The sequence below is a fragment of the Belonocnema kinseyi genome, chromosome 7 (assembly GCF_010883055.1).
Source record: "Belonocnema kinseyi isolate 2016_QV_RU_SX_M_011 chromosome 7, B_treatae_v1, whole genome shotgun sequence".
Taxonomy (NCBI): domain Eukaryota; kingdom Metazoa; phylum Arthropoda; class Insecta; order Hymenoptera; family Cynipidae; genus Belonocnema; species Belonocnema kinseyi.
Window position 1 is genome coordinate 3,332,090 of NC_046663.1, and position 12,433 is coordinate 3,344,522.

At 24.6% G+C, this 12,433-nt stretch overlaps 1 protein-coding gene across 1 annotated transcript in view; it reads right to left on the reverse strand.

The window, feature by feature from the left end:
* Nucleotides 1-12,433, reverse strand: part of LOC117175918 (transmembrane protein KIAA1109-like) — a 178,513-nt gene that overhangs the window by 47,759 nt on the left and 118,321 nt on the right. The window contains exons 18-20 of the mRNA XM_033365766.1: nt 10,808-10,969; nt 6,566-6,691; nt 684-744 (exon numbers count right to left, since the gene is read on the reverse strand). Of these exons, the coding sequence (XP_033221657.1) occupies nt 684-744; nt 6,566-6,691; nt 10,808-10,969 (349 nt within the window). The remainder of the gene's footprint in view (nt 1-683; nt 745-6,565; nt 6,692-10,807; nt 10,970-12,433) is intronic.

Genomic DNA, 12,433 nt, shown 5'->3' on the forward strand with positions numbered 1-12,433 from the left:
AAAATATGAATTTTTAACAAAAGATTTGCATTTTTATCGAAGAAAGGTGCAATATTTCTATTAAAAAAAGAAGAAATTTTTAATAAAAAATACAAATTTTCACAAAAAAAAATTGAATTTTCATCCAGAAACATTTCAAATGACTTTTCTACACAAAAATATGAATTTTTAATTAAACATTTGCATTTTTATCAAAGAAAGGTGAAATATTTCTACTAAAAAAGATGAAATTTTAAATCAAAAATACAAATTTTCAACAACCAAAATATTATTTTCATCCAGAAATATTTTAAATGACTTTTCCAGACAAAAATATGAATTTTTAACAAAACATTTGCATTTTCATCGAAGAGAGGTGCAATATTTCTACTTAAAAAGAGGAAATTTTAAATTAAAAAGATAAATTTCCAGAAAAAAAACTTTTCATCCAAAAAAGATTTAATTTAACTTATCAACAAAACAATATGATGATCTTCAGAAGAAAATTTGTACGAATTTGCAAAAATTACGTACATGAGTGCAGGAGCTGTTACGTAATTTAAGTACAGCCCCTTAAGGTGCTGCAAAAATTAAGGGTCAAATGACCCAAGTGTGACTGAAAAGCGGACACAATGCATTTGAACAAAGTATATTTTATCACTAGATTGGTAAACTTTTAAATAAATTTCAAAATGGTCCCTTACTCCTCTCATTATCTAGGATTTCTTCCTCATCCGTCTCGCTTACATATTGCTCGATGTAATCCTAGGAGATCAGGGTCACCATTAAGTCTTTTGCTTTAGGATTAGAGTGGTGTCAATTACAATCAAATACAATTGCCATTGTTGAAGGGTTAGAAAAAAAAGGATCTGGTATTTATTTTAAATTATGTATTCAGGGTTTATTAAGATTTACACTCAGTGGTGTAGTCAAGGCCTGGCGCCACCAGGGTACTTTTTTTGGAAGGCCTGGCGGCACTAAGCCACTTTCTTGTACACTGAAATTTTTTCCAGTTATGGGCCATCCAAATTTTAAATAAAATAAGTGTTGATAACGATTTTATACCCAAAGAGATGAATTTTCCACACAAAAAAAAAAACAATTTTTAAAAGAAGAAATTCATTTTCAACCAATTAGTTGGATTAAAAATCAAATGGATAAACTTGCCTTTAAAAGATATGAGTTTTCACAAAAATAGTTAACTAGTTAACCAAATAGTACAATTTTAAAGAAAATAATACGAGTTTTCTCGAAGACAGTTTAATTTCTAACAAAAAAGATACATTTTCAAGCAAGAAAGATGACTTTTCTACTGTAAAAAGATGAATTTTTAAAAACATAGTCGAATTTTCGGCCAACAATGATGACTAACAAAATTGTTAAATTTTCAAAAAATAATTAGATGTATAACAAAACAGTTTAATTTTTAACCAAGTGGTTCAATTTTCAGCATAGAAAAGATGAATTTTCAATAAAAAGATCGAATTTAAAAAAAAAGATTAAAATTATATCAAATATTTGAATTTTCAAGACAAAAAGGTAATTTTTTTAGGAGAGAGTTGAATTTCAATCCAGAGAGTTCATTTTTAATTAATAAAAATGTACTTTCAACAAGAAAGATAATTCTCAATCGAGAAAGATGAATTTTTAAGACAGTAACAAACAAGAATAATTTTCTTCCTAAAAAGCCAACTTTTAAACAAAATAAGTAAATTTTCTACAAAACGCAGTTGAATTTTCCAACAAAAAATTAAATTTTCAACAAATAAGAATAATTTTTTGATTAAAAAGACGATTTTTTAACCAAATGTAGGAATTTTCTATTAAATAGTGGAATTTACGACAAACAAGATTGAATTTCTACGCAAAAAGACAAGTTTTCAACAAAAAAGATCAATTTTATGCCTAATAGTTGAGTTTGTAACTTATACAATATACAGAATAAAGTTTCAACTAAAAATTCAATAGGTAAATTTTCAGATAAAAACTTTGATTAAAAAAAAACTTTGAACAACAAAAAAACGAATTTTCAACAAAATGGTTCAATTTTCAGAGAAAAAAAAATAATTTGAAACAAAAGACATGAATTTTTAACAAAATTATTTAATTTTCAAGCCAAAAAGACGACTTATCTACAAAAAGTTGAATTTTTAATCTAAAAATATGATTTTTCACCCCAAAAGTTTGATTTCAATCAAATAGTTTAATTGTACGTAAGAGTAAAAATGTTAACGCAAAGGTTCATTTAAAAGCAAATAGTTGGATATTCAACTATAATTATGAATACTTAATATAAAAAACTAATTTTTTAAAAAAAGTAGTTCCATTTTAGGTCAAATAATCGACTTTTGGACCAAAAAAAGATTAAATCTGAAAAAAGCATGTTACACTTAATATTTCAACCAAACAATTGCATTTTTAACCAGAAAGGATAAAGTTTCAACCAGCCCTGTGCATCTCTCCATATTTCAGATTTTAACTTGACCCCGCAACTGTCCTAAGTTGATTAGTTCCTAATATCTCCAGCACGGCGCTAGTTGTCCCATCACTTCCTGTTTTTACATAGAAAGCTATAGGACTAAATCACTTTTTTAATTTTTTAGTTAAAAAAATGTTATTTCCATGCAAAAAAATTCTTGAAATTAAAACAATGTTACTCATTTAACATTTCAAAATACTTTCCCAATCATTTTTTATGAATACTAAAGACAAAATATGATTTATATGGTCGTACAATAATCCTGGCAAAGTGTAATCATCTTAGATATGAATTTGAATGAAAAGTAAAATATGATTCTTAAAGCTTAATGTCGAAAACAAATTAACAATATTATTAATGAAATGTAAAAAAATCGTGGAGAAAAATTTGAATAGTACTAAGTTTAAACTTACCATGTGAATACTCTCGCTTATGAATATATAATAGATGTAATGTATTTCTTATTGAATTTAACTAAATTTACATTTGAAAACATTTTATTTAATAATCAGTGAAAAATGAAATAGTAAATTTCTTTAATTGCTCTCTTTTATCAATATTTGCTTTTAAGTATTTAAAACAAAGATGTTAAAACATTGATTATATTTCCATCTTAGACGTTTTATAAAATTATAATTTATATTTGTTCCTCTGAAAAATAGTTTCTTTTGCAACAATTTGAATTATTGAATAAACTATTTTTGATTTTCTTTACATATTTTTATGTTATATGTTCTTGAATAAAAATTTAATTCAATTTCAATTACATTTTTCTCATTATATTAAATAGCGTAAGTACTCACTAAATCCTCAAATATTAAGTTTGAACTTGTATACTATTAAAACTTTTTTCACAAAACTATTTACATATTTTATTAATATAAATATTATTTACTGCGCTTTCAGATATAAAAAGGATTATATTTAACTTTTTATTCAAATTAAAATCTAATATTCCACTTTACCAAGTTTATTGGGTGAAGTTTTAATTCATATTTTCTATTAGCATTTATATACATTGTTTGGAATATTATTTTGAAATATAAAATGAGTAACATTCTTTTCATTTCAAAATTTTTTTAACGAAAATAATATTTTATTTATTAAAAAATAAAAATAAAGTGGTCTACTCCCATTGCTTACAATGCAAAAACAGGGAGTGATGGGCAACTAGCGCTGCGCTGAAGATATTAGGAACTAACCAACTTAGAACACTAAGGGATCGCCATCTTGTTTTCAGATGCCGAGAGTAGAAAATGGCCCATGTGTTGAAAACGGCCATGCGGCGGCGCTAGTAGTAACTTTGTTCTACTTTCTTTGACTTGTTATATTTTTTTTTCATGTTGAGGCGTTACAAACTCTTAAAAAAATATCAAGAAAACGATTTATTTATGTACTTGTTCTGAAAATGACACGAATGAGTTTTCTAATAGTATTTTTCTATTTTTTATCAAATCATTTCCATTAATTATCGCTCCGGTATGAAATTCAAGTTATAAAAGTGAACTTAGAGAACACCCAAAGACCCCGAATTAAATAATTATGAAAGATCTGAGGAGAAATAGTTTCGGTTTTATTTTCATAGAATAATTTTAAGTTTTAAAGATTTTAAAATGTAGGTTAAAAGAATATGGAAGACTTTGAGACATTTTTTTTAATTTTTCAACATTTACAAAGTTTTTAGGTAAACTGAATTTTGTAAGTGTGTAAAAAAAGTTCCTAAAATTCATGGGAAATTTTTTAATGATTGTTTTGTAAGGAATTTGAAGAGAAAATCGTAAAAGGATCACAAAAAGTTTTGAATTATTTCCTAAAATCTTTAAAAAGTGTGAAAGATTTTAAAGCAAAATTTCTCAATTTTGCCATATTACATGACTTTAGAAAAAATTTGAGTAAGTTGAAGAGATATTTAATAGTTTTGAAACGATTCAAAAATAATTAAAACTTGTTAAGATTTTTTAAAGAATTTTGTAAAGTTTCACGAAAATGAAAGACATTTTTGCAGGTTCCTACGAAAAAGAAAATAATTTTTTATTTCGAAAAATTAATTTGAAGACATGATTTAACAAGATTTTAGAACATTTCAAAAATAATCAAAGAAGAATCACGAAGATTTTAAGGTATTTTTTTATTTTGCAGAATAAATCAAAATGCAGGCAAAATTTAAATAATTTTTAGAAATTAGAAGGTTTAAAAGGTCTGATAAGATTTAAAAAAAAAAGAATTTTTCTTATAATCATATGCAAATTTTAAATGATTTTTTTATTTTAAAAAATGAACTTTAAGAACAAATTGAAAAAGGTTTTTAAACATCACAAAAGATTTCCTAACATTTCTAAAACTATTTTAGAAGAATTTAAAACAAAATGTTTTAATTTGGTAAAATTGCAAAATAAAAACGAACAAAAATGAGGTAAATTCAAGAAATATTTAGTGTAATTTAAAAGAATTTCGAGAGTTTTCAAGAGAATAAACAAATTTGATTAAAATTGCTCGGAAAATTTAGAAAATTTTAAGGTAATTATTTTTTTAGTTTGGAATTATATTCGTAAATTTTAAGCGTAATTCGTGTCAGTTAAAAATATTTTCAATATTTATTTTTCGAAAATGTATCAAATATTTCTTGATTCCTTCCCAACTTCTAAAAGTTCTAAACATCTATTAAAAGGACTCAAATTTTTCATAATATTTCGTAAAATCCTATGCTATGAAAACTTTTTTTGGAAATCTTCAAGATTCTTTTTGACAAGCCTGAAATATTAAAGAATCTTTTAAATCTTCTCAAGAATATTATGAAAATTAGATTTACATAAATTTAAAAACAAGATGATAATACTTATTTTCTTGTTCTCAATTCCCAGAATTTAATTTCAGCATGGATTTATTATAACACTTCGAAAAATAATTTTAGAATAATTTGAGTGTTGTCAAAGATAAACAAATATTCGTTTATAGTCTTTCTTTAAAATTTGACATACAAATTTTAAAATATATTAGCTCCGTTATAAAGTCTAATTGATTTAAAAAATATCACATTTAAGAGCTCTTATATAGTAGCATTATATTTTAAAAAGGCAATATAAAAAAAATTAGTTCATCATAGCTATATATAAAAGTGTTTGAATATCGGTGACTAACACAAAATAACGAAGAAATGAATAACAAAATCATAAATTAGCCAGAAAAAAATTGCCGCATTATAAAATAAATGAATTGTTAAATTCCCATAAATATTTCTATTCCTGAAATTCAAGCTTAACGAAATTCAAAATTTTCCGAAAATAATAAATAAATTATTAATTGAATTGTTGGCCTTATATCGAGAATTGAAATATTTGTGGGAATTTAATCATTCGTTTATTTTACAAATCGGTCTTGAAGCCGGTGAATTTTAGTTTCGGATATTTTTAAATTCGAGATTTTATTTTTTGTCAATTAAAGATCTTGTCGTTATTTGAAATTTGGAAAATGTTATAATATGATAATAATATATATTATTAGAATTTTTTTTCATTCATTTGTGTATTCATTATTTATTTTTTAATTATTGCAGAACAAATGATTTTAAAGGGGTTTTCATATTTATTTTGAAATTTGTATGCATTTTGCCTATGGTACTGCATGGTTTTGTAGAACATATTTACTACTAGCGCCGCCGCACGGCCGTTTTCAACTCTCATGACAGATTTTTTGCATTGAGTCCAAACATTAAATTTTTTAACTGAAAAAGATACATTTTTAACTAAAAATGAGATAGTTTCATTGTCAGCTTAAAAAAATTATTTTCAACCAAACATAAAACGAATTTGCTTTAAAATAGTTAAATTTTCAAACAAAGAGATGAAACTTAAACTTAAAAAAAAATGAATTTCTTACAATGTAGTTGAATTTCGGATCAAAATTATGACTTTTTAAATGTATAGTTGCATTTTTAATAAAATAATTACATTTTCAACTAAACAATAGAATTTATAACCAAACCTTAGTTTTTGCCCCCCCCCCCCCAATCAACTGGTAACGTAGTTTATAGAAAATACCACCAGGCCATTTTTTATTTTGGGACTACACCACTGTTTATACTGATGAACAAAAAGTGAATTTTCTTACCTCATCTGGATCAGAAACTGCAAAAGTCACGTTCAGCGGCTTCACGTGTTTAGTTTTATAATTATGCTCGAGCAATAATGGTGTATAGAGAACATTTTTCCATTGTCTGCTTAGGACAATCACGCCCTTAATTTGCGAAAAAAATCAAAGTTAAATTATTATAAACAAATTATCCAAACACAGACCTCGGACACATTTGAAGAATTCAAAATAGTATTAATAGAAACATACATTTTGAAAAATAGCAGCAAAATAGTGTCATGCAATTTTTTATGTATTAAATCGAAGGGATATATTTTTTTTAAATCTGGTATACAAATCCAGGGAGGCCGTCTTAATCGATGAAAAAAATTCCCGGTTTTATCCCGGCTCGTAAAAAATTTTCACGGTCAATAAAATTAAAAAATTATAACTCTAAAGCTAAACATTTTTCCACTTGAAGTAATAAAAAATAAACTACAAATTAAATCACTCAAGGTAGAACTCTTGAATTTTAAAATTTTTAAATGAAAGTTAACAATTTTTTAATTAAAAAATTTTATATTCAATGACAGAATAAGTTAAGGAGCTTTAATAATTATCAAAATTATATCATTTTAAGTAATTTTAAGCTAGAAAAAATAAAAAATACATTTTTTTAAACTTAACAGTTCTTAAATTAGAAGTTAAAGTATTTTCATTTTCAATAGTTTGGGCATCCTTGAAAAGCTTTAAAATTTTCTTTCAAAATCTTGATAAATCTAGAAGTTATTTAAAATTTTTCAAATTATTTTTGAAATGTTTTCAGAACTTCTAAATATTTTTTTAAAAATGAATTGAATTTTTCCTAAAATTTGTTTTAAAATCCTGGAAGTTTGAAAAAAATTCCTTCAAATTTTAATTTATAAATAACAATTAAACACTTATTATTAGTAGAAAAAATTTAAATAATTTTTAGAGATACTTAGAAGTTTTGAAAAGATTCCAAATTAACTTGGAACTTGAAATGATTTTAAATAATTTAAACGAAGTGTGTGCCGACAAAATTCGACTATCGTACCGAAATTTCGGTGCAACTTTCCACCGCCTAATTTAAAACAAAATATAGATTTTTGTAGATTTCTAAAAAAGATTAGAAGCTTCTTAAGAATCTTGAAAGGCTTCAAAAGAATAAAAACATTTTCTTAAGATACCTAGGAAAATTGAAAATGATTTTTCATTTTGAAAAAAAAAGGTTAAGCGAATATTTAAAAAGATTTTAAACAATTTCCAAATATTAAAAAAAACCTGGAAGATTTAAAGTTTTTTTTTCTAATTTGCAGGATTTTCTAAAAATTGTAGGAAAACTTCGATTTATTTTCAAATATATTTAGAATTTCTGAAAAAAATAAATATTAATTTTTATAAAAATTTATTTAAAAATAAATATTGATAAGATTTTCGAAATCTTTTAAAATGTATTATATCTTTTTTAATCTTTTAAAACCTATCACTTGAATTTTAAAATAAAAAAGATGAATTTTTCACAAAATAGTTTAATTTTCTAGACAAAATTAAAGTGAATAAAAAAAAATTCAAGGAAATTCCAAATGGAAAATTTTATTAGAAAAAATTTAAAATGTTATCATTTCTAATTTAAAGCTTATAGAATGAAACAATTTTATTTAAAATGTAAGAATCTCGAATTTCAATTATTTAAGATGATAAGAAAATTTCGAAAATAGGACAAGTCCAAAATATCAAAAAGGAAATATTTTCCAAATACAATTTTGAAAATTCAATAATTTAAAATTCAAAGGAATTAAAACTGTATTATTTGCAATTAGGAGTTTTCCAAATTAAAAAATTTCAGATTAAAATTTTTTAATGGATAATTTTTTTAAGGTTTTTTTTTTGTTTCCATTGAAAATTCAACTTTTTTTTTAAGCTTGTCTTTTTGATTTCAATATTCCCCTGCTTAGCAGACAGGACACCTTTCTTGGATAAAAATGCAAATGTTCGGTTTAAATACTTGAAATCATTTCAAGTTTTCAATTCATTTTTAATCTCAAAAACCTACAAATATCACTTAAAATTACTCAAATTTTGTCTAAAAATAATAAGTGTTCAATTCTTATTCATACGTCAAAATTTAACAATTTCACTTACAAATTAAACCTTTATTAAATAAAAATTTTAAATAGAAATTTAAATCTTGTGAAAACTTTTAATTTATTTTGAAATTCTGTGAATATCTCAAATTTTGGGAAATTTCTTGAAATCTTCTGAATTCTTACGAAATAATTTGAAATTAATTAGAAATTTGTCGGAATATTTTGAAATACACTATATTCATAAAAATTTCATTTAAAATGTTCAAATCTATAAAATCCTTTTCTATATTGGGCACCCTTTTAAAATCCCTTAGAGTTTTTTAAATTTTACGACATTTCTTGCAATATTTTAAAATATAATATATTCTTTAAAATCCTCTGATATTTTTAAAATACCTTGAATGTTGTGTAATTTTCTTAAAAAAACCCATAAATATTTTGCATCATCAATATCTTTCAAAATACCTTTAAAAAAATTTTAATCTTTGAAATCCTTAGACCCCAAAATATCTTACAAAGTCCGTAGAAATCCCTTAAAATTTCCAGAAGTTCTTTAAAATTTTATTCCATCTCATTTACTCCATAAATTTCTCTAAAAATATATTGAATTTTTCTGAAATCCCTTAAATTCTTTAAGTTCCTTTTCTATTTTTAATACTCTTTCAAAATCCCTTGAAAATGTTAAAAAGTCATAAAATGTTTCAGAATTTTTTTAAACATGCTATATTTTTTTAATACTTTAAAATTTGTAAAATCATTTAAATTCCACTAAAAATTTTGAAATATTTGAAATCCTGAGACCCATAAAATCCTCTGATAGAATTTAATAAAGTCCTCTGATAGAAATTTTTTGAATTTCTATCTTTGATGCCGTTTCAAAATCCCTTTAAATTTCTGTAATCTGATCGAATTTTTTGGAATATTTAAAAATATACTATTATATATTTGTAAACTCATAAAATGTTTCGAAATCTTTTAAAATGTACTATATCTTTTTTAATCTTTTAAAATTGTCTAAAATCTCTTAAATCTGATGAAATCTTTAGAAATATTTTGCAATTCCGTACAATATCTTAAAATAATTAATATGAATAGAATTATTTTCAAAATATTTAAATCTTTTAAATCTTGTGACCCCATAAAATTCTTCGGAATTCACAGAAATCCCTTGAAATCTCTGGAAGTCGCTTAAATTTCCATTCCATTCCATTCACCCACTTCAGTTCACAAATGGAAATTTTCGAAATTCCCTAAAATCTTTTGAAATATTTAATAGCCTTTAAAAACCCTCACATTTTTTTAATTTCTTGAAATTTCTCCAAACATTTTGAAAAACGTGAGGTCCTCTGAAAATATATGTAACTTCTTGAAATGTCTTAAAATTCCAAAAAAAAAAAAATCCCTAAAGTTGTTCAGAATTCATTTTTAAGTCCCGAAAATTTCTTGAAATCCTCTAATATTTTTATTACTCTTTTAAAACTCCTTGGCATTTTTTTCATTTCTTGGAATATTGTAAAATACGCTAAAGTATTTCAAATCTTTTGAAATCCATTAACACTTTTTTCAATATTTAAAGTCCTTGGAACTCCTATAAAATCACCTGGGTCTGCAGAAATCCTTACAAATTTTTTGAAGTTATTTATAATTTTAAATTATCTTGAAATTTGAAAATATCTTAAAATTTCTTTAAACATTCAGAAAACTTAGAAATCAGATGAAATTTCTTTAAATTTCTTAAAATCCCTTGAAATCCTTTGATAACATTTTAAAAACCCTTAAAATTTTGGTCATTTCTTGAAATTTCTTTGAAATTTTGTATAAGTCTTTGAAATCTATTGAAGTTTTTTAAAACCTTTAAATAAATAAATATATAAATATATAATAAATGCGTGCGTCTGAGGAAATGCCTGAAAATCCTGATTTATCGTAAAATTTGTAATACCACTTAAAATTTTTTGCAAAATGTGAAATATTTAAAAAAAATTTAATTTCAAAAAATAGATGCATTAAAAAATAATCTGAAAAAATAGTTGTATTCGCGTAATTTTTTTCAAAATAGTTGGATCGCTAAAAAAGTGTTTAAAAAGTGTTAAAAGTGGAGTGAGTCCGAGGTCTGGAAATACAATTTTTTGCAAAAAAAAAAAACAATAATCAGATTAAAAATTCTTACTTGTCGAAGAGTCGATAAAAGAGGCAAGTCAGTTTCTCTGAGATTGTCTTCAATCATGGTGATGTCGGAGAGTAAAACATAATTCTGTAAAACGCTACATAATTGACAAGAAGGGTCCTCTTGCAGAGTTTTGGCTAGTGGCGTTAATCTACCATATCGACTCTGAAAATAAACAATTTTTTTGAATAATTAAAAATAGGACAATAATAAGGCATAAAATGTTTTTAAATTAAATTAATGTAGGTATCATATTCTTAATATTTTAAGTTGAAATGTATTTTTAACCAGATTATAACATTTTTAAGCCAAAAAGAAAAAATTTTATTTACAAAGAACTTAAATATTCTACCTGCAAAAAATAAATTTTCAATTTAACAGTTCATTTTTAACTAAACAGTTAAATTTCAAGTTAAAAAAAATTCTATCCAGAAAAATGAATTTTCAGATAACCCATGAAAATAAATTCTCAAATAAAAGTGTAATAAATCAAATTAAAACAGGAAGATTGACTTTTTATTAAAAATGTAAGAATTGGCACTCTAACCAAAAAATATTTCCATTTTTAATTTAAAAAAACATTTGAATTTAAGAAAAAAAGTCAACTTTTCTATAAAACAGTTTAATTTTCACCGAAGAAATGAATCTTTAACCAAATAAATTAACTTTTCATAAAATAGATAACTTTTCGACCAAAAAAAAAAAAACTTTTTATCAGAATAGTTGAATTTTTAACCAAATAATACAATTTTTAAACGAAACAGATTAATTCTGAACCATAAATATAACAGTAGACTTTTTAATAGAAAAGATTGACCTTTCGAACAAAAAAGAATTACTTTTATACAAAAAGATGAATTTTCAATCCAAAATATAAATTTTGAATCCAAAAATAAATTTTAATCCACAAAATATACTTGAATTTTCCAACAAATATGTAAAGGGGGAGGGTCGGTAAGGCCGGATTTTGGCCTAATTTATTTTTGGACCTAAAAATCTGAAAAAATATTCCTACAAATATAGGAAACACCACTACCCACCAACTGTATTTTCGAGAGATTTGACACTCTTAAACATGTATTCTGAGGTTAGCTCGGGTTTACTATGGTTTTCGGGGTCGCCGAATACAAATCTGGCGTCCTTTGACTTTTATCGCATCAGGTTCAAGGTCATTGGAAGGTCAAATCGAGAGAAAACGGTAAAAAAATCCAAAAAAATACGTTATAGGTTTTTGGAGACGCTAATTACGAATCTGGCATCCGTTGAACTCTATCGCTTCAGGTTCAAGGTCATTTGAAGGTCAAGTCGAGAAAAACCGGTAAAAATTTTTTTAAAAATATGTTACAGGTTTTTGGGGTCGCTGATTATGAACCTGGTGTCCGCTGACCTTTATCGCGTCAGGTTCAAGGTCATGGGAAGGTCAAATCGAAAGAAAACGCTGAAAAAAAATATGTTATAGGTTTTCGATTTGAACTTCAAATGACCTTCAAATGATCTGGAACCTGAAGCGAGAGAGTTCAACGGATACCAGATTCGTAATTAGCGACTCCAAAAACCTATAACGTATTTTTTTGGATTTTTTTACCGTTTTCTCTCGATTTGACCTTTCAATGACCTTGAACCTGACGC